Source organism: Euleptes europaea, chromosome 2 (assembly GCF_029931775.1).
Source record: "Euleptes europaea isolate rEulEur1 chromosome 2, rEulEur1.hap1, whole genome shotgun sequence".
In the NCBI taxonomy this organism is placed as follows: Eukaryota; Metazoa; Chordata; class Lepidosauria; order Squamata; family Sphaerodactylidae; genus Euleptes; species Euleptes europaea.
Window position 1 is genome coordinate 101,738,641 of NC_079313.1, and position 11,807 is coordinate 101,750,447.

The 11,807-nt window shown below is 48.6% G+C and overlaps 1 protein-coding gene across 1 annotated transcript; it reads left to right on the forward strand.

Moving 5' to 3' along the window:
• The first annotated feature begins 2,363 nt into the window (after positions 1 to 2,363).
• On the forward strand, positions 2,364 to 11,348 carry ELF3 (E74 like ETS transcription factor 3). Its single transcript, XM_056844430.1, has 8 exons — positions 2,364 to 2,535; positions 3,678 to 3,899; positions 4,463 to 4,555; positions 4,695 to 4,811; positions 5,333 to 5,425; positions 6,325 to 6,423; positions 6,969 to 7,167; positions 10,847 to 11,348. The coding sequence occupies exons 1-8, from the start codon at positions 2,373 to 2,375 to the stop codon at positions 10,956 to 10,958; spliced, it is 1,098 nt and encodes a 365-aa protein (XP_056700408.1). The 5' UTR covers positions 2,364 to 2,372; the 3' UTR covers positions 10,959 to 11,348.
• The last annotated feature ends 459 nt before the right edge of the window (positions 11,349 to 11,807 follow it).

Consider the following 11,807-nt stretch of genomic DNA (forward strand, 5'->3'; position numbering starts at 1 on the left):
ATTTCCTACCCCGGCGCTGGCAACCCTACTACTTGTGGCGCCTTTCACACATGAACTGGGCGACCCACCCACGCACCCCCGGCCCTCCGACTCCAGAGCCCCCTTCGCCAGATCCATGCAACGTGGTCCGCCTGGGTTGCGCTGCAGCTGATCAGAGGCCGGGCGGGGAGGGTGAGCGCCAAGGGGGGCCGTCGAGGCGGCAGCCTGGCCCTCGCTGGCTACCCGCTGCCCTCTGCACCCCCAACCCCTGCCCTGCCCTTGGGCCCTCTCGTGAGAAGGCCTTGGCCGCGGCCTGACCCCCCCCCGCGCCCCTTTTATAGACAGCTATTCTTGGCCTGCCGGGGAAGGAGGGGGGGGGGAAGCGGGGCCGGTTTGTCCGCTTTGATGAGCAAACGACAGGTCGAAAAACCCCGTCCTGGGTGAAACTGGCCCCGGCCCTGCCAGGTCTCGGGTAATGATTAAACCGCCAGCCCCGATTTCCCGGCAAGGTGAGTTGGCACGGGCCCAGATGGCACCCATTATGCAAATCCCCCGGGGCGGGAGCGGCGTACCTGGGCCGCGGAATTCCCCTGGAGGTGGAGATCGGCTTGCGGGAGACGCCCTATAAAGGGACAGGTATGGGGAGGGGCCGGGCCATACAGAGGAGTGGAGTCGCGCATCCCAGGGCACAGGTGAGCGGGAGGCGAGAGCTCGCTGGGACGCGGCTTGCTGAGCCGGCTGCCGAGTGGATTAGCAGCTGCGGGAACCCCTGCCTGGTAGGTCACAACAGGGGCCGGGGGAGGGGGGAAGGAGCCGCCGCTGATCCAGGTTCAGCTCTCATCTTTTCCGGACTATTGCACTGGGCATTTGCTGCCAACAGATAAATAGCCACCACCGCCACCAAAGGACGGAAGGATCAGGACCTTCGTCTTTCCCCCCTCTTCCCTGATCCTATGATCTTCCACTGGCATCCCCCAGCCCACGGTTGGAAATAGAAGGCTGCACTAAGGGGAGGGGGGGAGCCTGTGCCAGCCAGCCGGAGAAGACGAAAACTTACACCCTGCAGTCCCCCTCTAACAGTTTTCAGCCTATTCCTTTCCCCCCTTTCTTCATCTTACCCTTCTTACAAGGAGAGCAGGACAGCCTGGGTGGTGGCTCCCCCTCCCCTTTATCCTTACAACTATCCTGCAAAGTGGATTAGCGGAGAGATAGTGGGTGTGTGAGTCAAGGTCATCCAGGGTTGAGAAGGGATTTGAATGCACAATCCAGCGCTCTTATCAGCTATTCCAAATGGGCTCTCGTCTGGTAATGGGAAAAGAAAATATATTGGGCCTCTGCTGGTTCAGTCTGAGCCCAAAATCTTGCAATTTGATATCCCTAGGTGCCTGACTTTGCAGTAGAGTTCAGGGGTGACTTGCTGAGCTACTAAATGGAGGCTGGAGTGATTCAGGAAAATTGAGACCTTCCCTCCCCCCCCCCCCCCCCAGTAAGCAGAGGCTTCTGTCCATCTGCGAGCATCTAGTGAACAAATGAAGTTGCCTTATTCATGTGTCCATCTAATTTTGTATGACCTACTCGGACTGTTAACTGAGTTTCCAGAGTCTCCGAAAGAGAGACTTTCCTAGCACCTGCTGTCTGAGCTCATTTAACTGGAGATATCAGGGATTGAACCTGGGACTTTCTGCATACAAGGCAGGTGCTTTGCTATTGAACCACAGCCCCATCGTAGTGGACTTGCTAAGGAATTTACTCGGCACCTACCAGATGCTAAAAATAGGCAACTTTAGAAGAAGCTAAGAAAACGCTATGTTGGACTCTAGTTTATAAAAATTCAAGTGTGTTAGTTTTGTCTATGAGCCTCAGTTAAATGTTGATGAGCAGAATATTTTTGTAGTTCTTTAAAAGTACTGCTTCTTGCCTTTAGTAAAGCACCACAAACTTTACTATAACTTTCTAAGTTTGTTAAAAGACCAAAATGAAGTTGATGTGATCGTTCCTCTTTGTTTCAAGCAGAGGGTTAGCCACGGACAATGGGCAAATTATTCTTTTTATCACACCGGAATATAACTTGTTTGTTTGTTGTGGAGATACTTTCCTTGGCTAGAAATCTGTGGCTCTGTGTTTGGGAGCCCATCTCAGTTGCTGGTGAATCTTGAGCAAATTCCAGCCAGTGGAAAACTGAAGGATTGCTGAGAATCCGAAGGAGTTGCTGGAAATCAGACTCTCGCAAAACTGGTGCATTCAAGAGTGTTGAAGAGGGAAAGTGCTATGTTTGATCAGTACAAACTCAGAAGGGACAGTGCTGTCTATGCGGTGCTGGCCAGTTCTTGCAGGTGGAGCTGGCTGGATCCATCCTCACATCTAACCACTTCCAATTTCTGGCAGAAAATCCCATGGCAGGATCCTGTGAGATCAGCAACCTCCTTTCCAACTACATTTCTGCCATGTACCAGTCAGAGGAAATGCCTCCAGAACCAGACCTGCTGACCCACCTTGGGGATGATGAGAGCCTTCTTCTCCCCTTGTCTAACTTAAATGTGCCGATAGAAACAACTGGTAAGTGTCCGAGGGTTTATTGCTGCAAGGCAATCTGGGCAGTAGACATCTTGTATCCTCCAAGGAACATGTTGTACCCTGATGAACTGGATTTGGAGGATGTTGTTTCCCTTAACAGGGTGATGGCAGCACAGAGCAGTCTAGGTTTTGCTGCGGCCACACTGGGTGGGTGGTAAGGAGACATAGCCTTGAACAAGGGGCATGATGGGTAGCTCAGTGGTTCATTGGAGCTTGTCTTCTCGCCTTCTTATGGGTAATGTTGAGAGATCCCTTTAACGGCTACTGGGATAATGTATGGGGGAAGCTTTGAACACTTGAATTGGGTTATATTGATAACAATAACTGTGTGCCGTCAAGTCGCAACCAACTCATGGGATCCCAGGACCATGGGATTTCAAGGGAAGAGATGAGCAGAGGTGGTTTGCTGTTACCTTCCTCTGCATAGCAACCTCAGTCTTCTTGGTGGTCTCCCACCCAAGTATTACCTGTGGCTGACCCTGCTTAGCTTCCAAGTTCTGACAAGATCAGGCTAGGCTGAGCTATCAGGCTGTTCCCCTTAACCTACCATTGGGATAATGTACAGGCAACATTTTGAACCCTATATTAATATTATAGTTGATCATGTTTCCATTTCTCTCTCATAACGGTGGGATGTTCCTTATTTAAAAAACTGACTTGGCTGGGATAGGAGAGACTACTGCCTTTTGAAGCACTATGAGGTGTGCAGGTCCTTTTTAAACAAGGCAGACTACGGGTCGCTTGAAGAGTCGCTGGGGATTTCTCCCGTTTGCCTTCCCAACAGCGAAAAGGAAAAGCGCGGCCTTTGTAGGGGAAGCCAACAGGCACTGCAGAAGCTGCCGTTGTCGGCTTCTAATGGAGGCCTGATTGATTCAGCTTGGAGCTGCGAAACGGCTGTCCTGAATGACCTCACCTTGGTGGGGTGGGGCATGCCCAGAGATAAGGGAACAGGTGACAGGTGTACGTGTTAACCACACTGACTAAGCAAGATAAAGCTTGTGCGTAAATGAACGGGCCACACCCTTGTGCTGTTCAGGCAGCAGAGTGTTCTAGACTTGCCGAGCAATGGCCAGGGCCGCACCTTCTCTGCTAAGCCCGCTCTTTTCTCCCTCCCCGCTCTGCAGGCAAACCCACGTGGTATGGCGAGATGCCCCGTAGCTGGAGCAAGTCGCAAGTCCTGGAGTGGATCAGCTACCATGTGGAGAAAAACAAGTACGACGCCAGTGCCATCGACTTCTCCTGCTGCAACATGGATGGTTACACTCTTTGCCAGTACACACGGGACCAGCTGGGGCTCATCTTTGGGCCCCTGGGCGACGAGCTGTATGATCGCCTGCATGAAATCAGTGAGTGCGGCTGCCCCTCCCCTTGAGGCAGGAACTAGCGAATTGGGTGGATTCGAATTTAGGGGCTGTGTTGCCTCACAGGAACAGTCTGGAGAGGCTAGAAATTCAGTGTGTGGCTGCCAAGTTTTATGACTGGTTCAGCCTACATGCCTATAACACCATCCAAAGACAAATATACTCCGTGAATCTTTCCCAGTCCTTTTATATCCAAGCTTGTCAGGGATGCTCTAGGCTGGTCCTGTATTAAGCATGGGGTTGGACTAGATGGCCTTTATGGCCCCTTCCAACTCTGATTCTAAGCCAGATAAAGCTCCCTTTGTTGCATTTCTGCACATCCAGCTGCCGTCCGAAGCCAAAAGAGAAGCATCTTTTAGTCCAATGGTCCCTGTTTCTCAAAGGCCACCACAGGTTTTTTGGTGCTTGACCCTGATAAATCCTTACAGTTCAGAGAACTGGGGAAGCATCTTGTCTCTTGACAGTGCAGGGGGTAGAATCCGTAATGACAGCATTCAGTCTTATTCACAAGGGATATTGAGGCATATATCTTTTGCCCTTACTTGCAGATTCAGTGCCAGATGAACTGGCCTTTATTATGTCCGTGCTGACAAGTGGTGATGAGGTCTCCCAAGAGTCCCTTCTGGACTCCAGCTGTTTAGGTGAGAGAAGAAATGTTTTGACCTCCCCCCTCCCCTCTCCCCTTCTCTCTCCCCCTACCCCTCTCCCCCTCTCTCCTGTGATTTCCCAGGCTGTGGATTGATGTGTGTTTTAAATCCCAGTTGCCTTCTATGTTTGCAGAACTTGGAAACTCTTGCTGTCAGGAGGAGGAGATGAAATCAGCAAGCCTTTTCCCACAGCCCGACCTTGGCTACATTTCTGGAGCCATGTCACCAGACAGCTCTGGGTCTCTCACAGGTATGGCTGCCCTGCCCTCTCAGCATCTGCTACCTCTCAGTAAGCTCTGGCTTGAGTATTATAGGGGGCAAACTGGTCTTAACAGATCCAACTAGCTATAAATTCTGCTCCTGGCAACAGTTGGCTTCACTTTGTGGGCTAAACTCAGCCTCTTCATGCTTCTCATGAACAAAGAAGATCTAGGTCTTAGAAATGGGATGACTAGGGTTGCCAACTTCCAGGTAAAAGCTGGAGACCTCCTGCTATTACAACTCATCTCCAGCCGATAGAGATAAGTTCACCTGGAGAAAATGGCCACTTCTGCAATTGGACTCTATGGCATTACAGTTCCCCACCCCCCCTTTCCAAACCCTCCTGCTGGTAGCGAAGAGGGACCTGGCAACCCTAGGGATGACAGAGTGAAATTTCCTCACCCATATTTATCAAGCAGAGGACACTTGGGGAACTCTCTAGAACAGTTTGGACCTTGTTTTCTGTTTGTTGTGGTAGCTGAGATTTCATGTGTGTTTCTTTCTCTGCAGGGACTATGTCTCAGAGCCCTCACTCTCAGGACTCCGGTGGAAGTGACCTTGATCTTGACCCCATAGACATGAAGCATTGTCCCTTTTCTGATGGTGAGAAATGTGTGGGCTTATCAGCGGGATCCTGTGTGTGTGTGTGTGTGTGTGAGAATGTGTGCCTGCCTGCCTTCAGAGACCTTTTGACCACCAAGCAGTTTGCATCAACAAAGGCAAACTTAGTCAGATGGACAATAAACATTTCAGTCCTTCCTAACAAAAGCATGTAGCCAAACATACGGTATTGACAAAGGCAAACTTAGTCAGATGGACAATAAACATTTCAGTCCTTCCTAACAAAAGCATGTAGCCAAACATACGGTATTGAGGGGAAATGAGAGCCTGCACCATCTTGGAGCTTTCCAGTATTTCAAGCAAGAGCTTTAGTTTTATTATTTTGTTTTTAAAAAATAATTTCCTGAGTATTTGGGAGAGAAGAAATAAAGGATTAATCCAAAGGTGGGCTCACCATAGTTAAATTCTCTCCTTAGTGACAGAATGTGAAAACAAAAAATTTAGTCGGTGCCTATAAGTGAGAAATCATTGCTGTGGCACATTAGGAGAAAGGATGTGGTTTGTCAGTCCAGTTATTTATATTTATTTATTAAAATATTTACATGCAATTTTTCCCTTTGTGGCCTACAATTCATAATTAAAGTAGTGACATAATTCAACTGAAAACTGGGATTTAAAACCCCAGGAGGTGCTTTAATCAGAAATCCCCTGCAATTTCCCTGCTAAGGAAATAGCCAAAGGGTGACCATTCCATGTAGTGGGAGCCACTATTGAGAAAGAAAGAACAAGCTCTAGTAGATTTGAAGCTGGCAGCCTCTTCCAGGGGTCGGGTGGGCAAAAGGCACTGAAGTGGCACATGGGGGCATAGGGGGAGAGATGGTCCTTGATGTGCTCTGGGAGATAAGACTACATGCATCTTGCTTCTCCTCCTGTTCCTGCAGGTGACTATAAGAAAGACCTCAAAAAGCGGAAGAGGGGACGTCCCAGGAAGGTCAGCAAGGAGAACAGAGACTGCCTGGAGACCAAAAAGAGCAAGCACTGTACGTGAATCCCATTCTTGGCTAGGAACAGTTCGAGACATTTTGGGCACTGCCCGCATCCCAAGGTTTTTGCCCAAGCATCCCTGACAGCATTTCGAAGGATCCTGGGGCACAGCTTTCATGCTGCATGCTGGTTGAGAGGTGCACTGGTGTTGCTTGTGCCATTCCTCAACCCAGGGGAAGCACCTGCACAGTCAAGATTCATAAACATCATATAGCACAGAGGCACGACGATTCCTTTAGAGGCTTCTATTGCAGAGGGACAAAGGCAATGCATTTCTTACCATCCTCCTGCCCGCCAAACTGTCTCCCTGTATAACAGGGATCCAGCTTCTTGTTGGCTGGGCTGAATGGCACCAACTCAGCTGCCTGGCAAGTCTCCTGCCCCCAAAGAGGTGCAGAGCTGGTTCGGATGCCCAGCCAAGTTACTTGTGCTCGGACACCCATAGGAATGTGTAGTCTAGGGACCTCCCCCTTGTACTCAGACAGCTGATCCTAAAGGAGGGGCCATTTTATGATTCTCTCCCCCCCCTTCTCTTTTGAAGCAGCCCCGAGAGGCATCCACCTGTGGGAATTCATCCGGGACATCCTAATTCACCCGGAGATGAATGAGGGGTTGCTGAAATGGGAAGACCGGCGAGAAGGCATCTTCAAGTTTCTGCGCTCTGAGGCGGTGGCTCAGCTCTGGGGGCAGAAGAAGAAGAACAACAGCATGACCTATGAAAAGCTGAGCCGGGCTATGAGGTGGGTGCCATGGCAATGGGACAAAAGGGGGGGGAGTTAAAAACAGTAATTTGGTATGACAGGGAGCACAGCTATTACCTTGTGCTGAGGAGACATTTCCATCCACTCATTTCTGGCCAAAGGCAGACACTCTGTTTGAAGCCACATGGAACCCCCTTCCCTGTGGTTGGGGGAGGAGGAGAGTGAATTTATTTTTCAAAGCGAATTGGGTGTTATTTATATAGGGCTATAAGACATGCATACGCCTTTACTGAGTAATAAAAGGGGGAGGACAGGATGGGCCCTAAGTAACTTATAACCTACATTTAAACTGTGAGGGGACAAGGAGACACCACAATCATAGAGTTGGGCATACTGGCCATCTAGTTCAACTTCCTTGCTCAATAACATTCCTGACAAGCGTTCATCCAGCTGCTGCTTGAAGACTGCCAGTGATGGGGAGCTCACCACCTCTCTAGGCAGTTGATTCCACTGCTGAACTACACTAAGTCCTCATATCCGGCCGGTATCTTTTCATCCTTATTTAAACCCATTATTTCAAGTTCTATCCTCTGCTTCCAATAGGAACAACTCCCTGCCCTTCAAATACTTAGAGCAAATCATGTCTTCCCCCCTCAACCTCCGCTTCACTAGACTAAACATTCTCAAGTCCCTCAGCCTTTCTTCGTAGGGCTCGGTCTCCAGGCTTCTGATCATCCTTGTTGCTCTCTTCTGCACCTGCTCCTTTTTGTCCACATCCATTTTGAAGTGAGGCCTTCAGAACTGCACACTGTACTCCAGGTGTGGCCTAACCAATGTATTGTATGGCGGGACTATGACATCTTGCAACTTGGATGTTATGCCTCTCTTGGATGTTATACACTCCAAGACTGCATTAGCCTTTTTTGCTGCTTTATCATACTGACTGCTCATATTTAGCTTACAATCCACCCGTACCCCAAGATCTTGTTCATGCACACACAGCTACCCAGAAGTGTATCCCCCATCCAGTATGCGTGTTCCTCATTTTTGTTATCCAGGTGTAGACCTTTGCACTTATCTTTGTTGAATTGCATTTTATTGACATCTGCTCACTTTTTCAGTGTATTCAGAACTCGTTGAATTCTATCTATTTTCTGGGGTGTTCACTACTCTTTCCAATTTGGTGTCACCTGCAGATTTAATGAGTAGTCCCCCACTGTTCATCCAGATCATTTATAAAAATATTGAAAAGTACCAGGCCTGAACTGAGTCCTGTGTCACCCCACTGGACACCTTCCTCCAATCAGATGAAATGCCATTGACAATTACTCTTTGGGTGCAGTTCTCCAACCAATTCCCTATCCACCTAACTATCCTAGAGTCCAGTTCGCAGTCCTCCAGTTTACCCATCAGAACATCATGGAGAACCCTGTCAAAAGCTTCACAAATCTGGGTAAACAATGGTGGCATTCCCGCGATCCAGTAATCCCATCACTCAATAAACGAGGTTGGTCTGGCAGGACCTGTTGGGGAGAAATGCCTGCTTACTTCCCCAGATCACCAAGCTGTCCATCAGATGCTCACGGATTGATCCCTTTAAAATCTGCTCCAATATCTTGCCTGGTCAGACTGGTCTGTAGTTTCCTGGGTCATCCTTCCTCCCTTTTTTGAATATTCGGGTAACATTCACCCTCCTCCAGTTTTGTGGCACATCTTCCATTGTACATCAGGTCCTGAAGATGATGGACAAAGGCTCTGCAAGCTCTCTAGAAAGTTCTTTAAGCACTCTTGGGTGCATACAATCTGGCCCAGGGGATTTGTAATATTAAGTGAAGTATGGCTGAGCCCCCCGTAGCTTCCTCCACCATTTGAAAAAGGAAGTTGTTGGCCAGACAGGTCAGGAAGTTGTGTGACTCTGGATGCTTAGCTGACAACAACTCCAGGTTAGGTTGGTATTCTCTTGGTTGGCTGCATTTGCTTGGATACCCTGTCAAGCTGCTCAAGGAGGACAGCATCCACCTCCTCACCCTGGCCAGGCAGTCTGCAGCAGACTCCCACCACAATAGTGTTTGTCCTTCCTTCCATTATCCTCACCCAGATACTTTCCATCAGACTGTCATCTGCCTTCTCCCATATTTCCTTACAAGCAAACCCTCTCCTCACATATAGTGCCACTCTGCCTCCTCTTTAACCCTTTCAGTTTTCCTTGAACAATTCATATTAATCCACTACTACATTCCAGTCATGGGAATCATCCCACCAAGTCTCTGTAATGCCTACTAAATCATAGCCCTCTGTCTGTATTAGAAGCTCAAGCTCTTCCTTCTTATTGCCCGAACTTTGGGCATTGGTACATAGGCACCTGAAGCCTCACACTTTTGGCTCCATTTTTCCTGGCTTCCCCAGGTGGGCCTCTGCTGTTTGCTCTCCTTCACTGAAATCCCTGTGTAGGCCATCTTCTTCCCCTTGTTGTGTCAGTTTAAAGTCCTCCTGATGAATCTCCCCAGGTTTCTGCCAAACACATTCTTCCCTGATCTTGATAAGGGAAGTCCATCACGTGCTAGTAGGCCATCTTCCAGAAAACCTAGCCATGGTCCCAGAATCCAAATCACTCCTGTCCACACCACCAATGCAGAAAAGGGGAAGGGAATTTAACATTGATGGCAACCCAGGGGTTGCCATCATCTAGGCTTAGTTTGAGTTGGGGGTGTAAGTCTAAACTAAAGATTTTTACTCCCTCCCTCCCCCCCCCCCATTGGGTTGAGAAGGATTCTGAAGGACTAGTACCAAGTCAATTTTCTGGAAGGGTGTTTTTGGCATAGGAGGCAACTAAAGACATCAATGGATTCTAATCCCCAGACACAAAATCTCAACCACAAAATGAACTGGATAGCCGTGAATAAGTAACACTCTCTCTGCTTAACTCTTTCATGGGTTTATTCATCATATTTATAATCTCACCTTTCCCCCAAGAAACTCAGGACAGCCTATATGGATTGAATAATCCTATTTTTCTCCCACGTAACAACCATGAGCAGTAGGTTGGACTGAGATGTAAGAATTATCAGCCCAACTTTACTTTGTGACTTTAATAGCCTGAACAAGGATTTGAACTTTGTTCTCACCATCCTAATTCCAGTATTCTTAACAGTGCGGTCCTAAGGAGAGTTACACCTTTCCAATCCATTGACATCAATGGATTTAGAAGGGTGTAACTCAGACTAGAAGAAGAAAAAGTTGTTTTTTATATGCCGACTTTCTCTACCACTTAAGGAAGAATCAAACCGGCTTACAATCACCTTCCCATCCCCTCCCCCACAACAGACACCCTGTGAGGTAGGTGGGGCTGAGAGAGTGTGACTAGCCCAAGGTCACCCAGCTGGCTACATGTGTAGGAGTGGGGAATAAAACCCAGTTCTCCAGATCAGAGTCCACCACTCCAAACCACCACTCTTAACCACTACACCACGCTAGGATTGCACTGTAAATCAGTAAGCCAACTTGAGAATAAAATGGCTCTGAGAATAAAATGGAACTCCATCTTCATCACCCTGAACTCTTTGGAAGAAAAGTGGGGTACACAAAATCCCAAAGAAGAAAAATATTTCCCTAACTTTTGAAGGCTTCTGCACCCTTGTAACAAACCTCACCCAAACTTCCTTGTGACTCCCTGAGACTATTTTGCATCAGGCCTTGACTTTCTCCCTCAATCTCTCAGGTATTACTACAAGCGGGAGATCCTGGAGCGAGTGGATGGTCGGCGGCTTGTGTACAAGTTTGGGAAGAACTCCAGCGGGTGGAAGGAGGAAGAGGTGCAAGAGAGAAGCTAAAGAGAGCTGCAGGAGCTAAACACGGACTTGGCTTTGGCCCACCTGTGCTCAAAGGACTCGTTCTAAGCACAATGCACTGATGTGGGCCCCAGAGCCCTGAAGCTGCTTCCTCAAGCAGTGTGTGTTAGACTCCAGCCCCTTCACGGGGCAAAGTGTACATGCTGGCTCCCAGCCGGAGCGCAGGTAATTACAGCTGATATTTTGGCTCAAGTAGGTTATTGTGAACCATTCTTATTTTGTTGCGATTGGACTCTGGCTGCTGTTGATTCTGAATGGCATAACAGTGCCTTTGGCTGTCCGAGGCCCTGTGCGGAAATCACCCAGGCAGAAGGAACAGGCCGTTCTCAGCCATTGCTTTGTCCCGAAGGAAAGGACAATTCTCAGAACATCAATCGGTCTGCTGACTCGGAGTGAAATGCTACAGTCGACTGTGCATGGGGGAACTGGGATTTGCCGCTGTGATACCGGAGTCTGGGGATATGGATGTCCACTTTGGAGTGGCGGCTGGAATGCGCCAGCCGCAGACCGGCAGAAGTTATAAGGCCAGACTTTGCCTCTCGAGCTGAGATCATTGTGAATATCAGGTGGCTAAGAGGGGCAAGCCTCACAAGCCCTTTTCTTTGGCTCTTCCCCAAGGAAAACCCCACTTTCCAGAAAGCATGGCACTATGCCCCACAAATGGCCTTCTCTTGCTCCTAATTTATGTGATATAGGTGTGTTTATATAATGTACATAGATATCTATTTTTTTCATTATGAAAGTTGTGTGATTGTGTCAGGAAGCACCGGGCATTGTCAGTAGCGATGATTGTTGTTCCTAATATTCAGCTGGGCTGAAAAAAATCTTTAT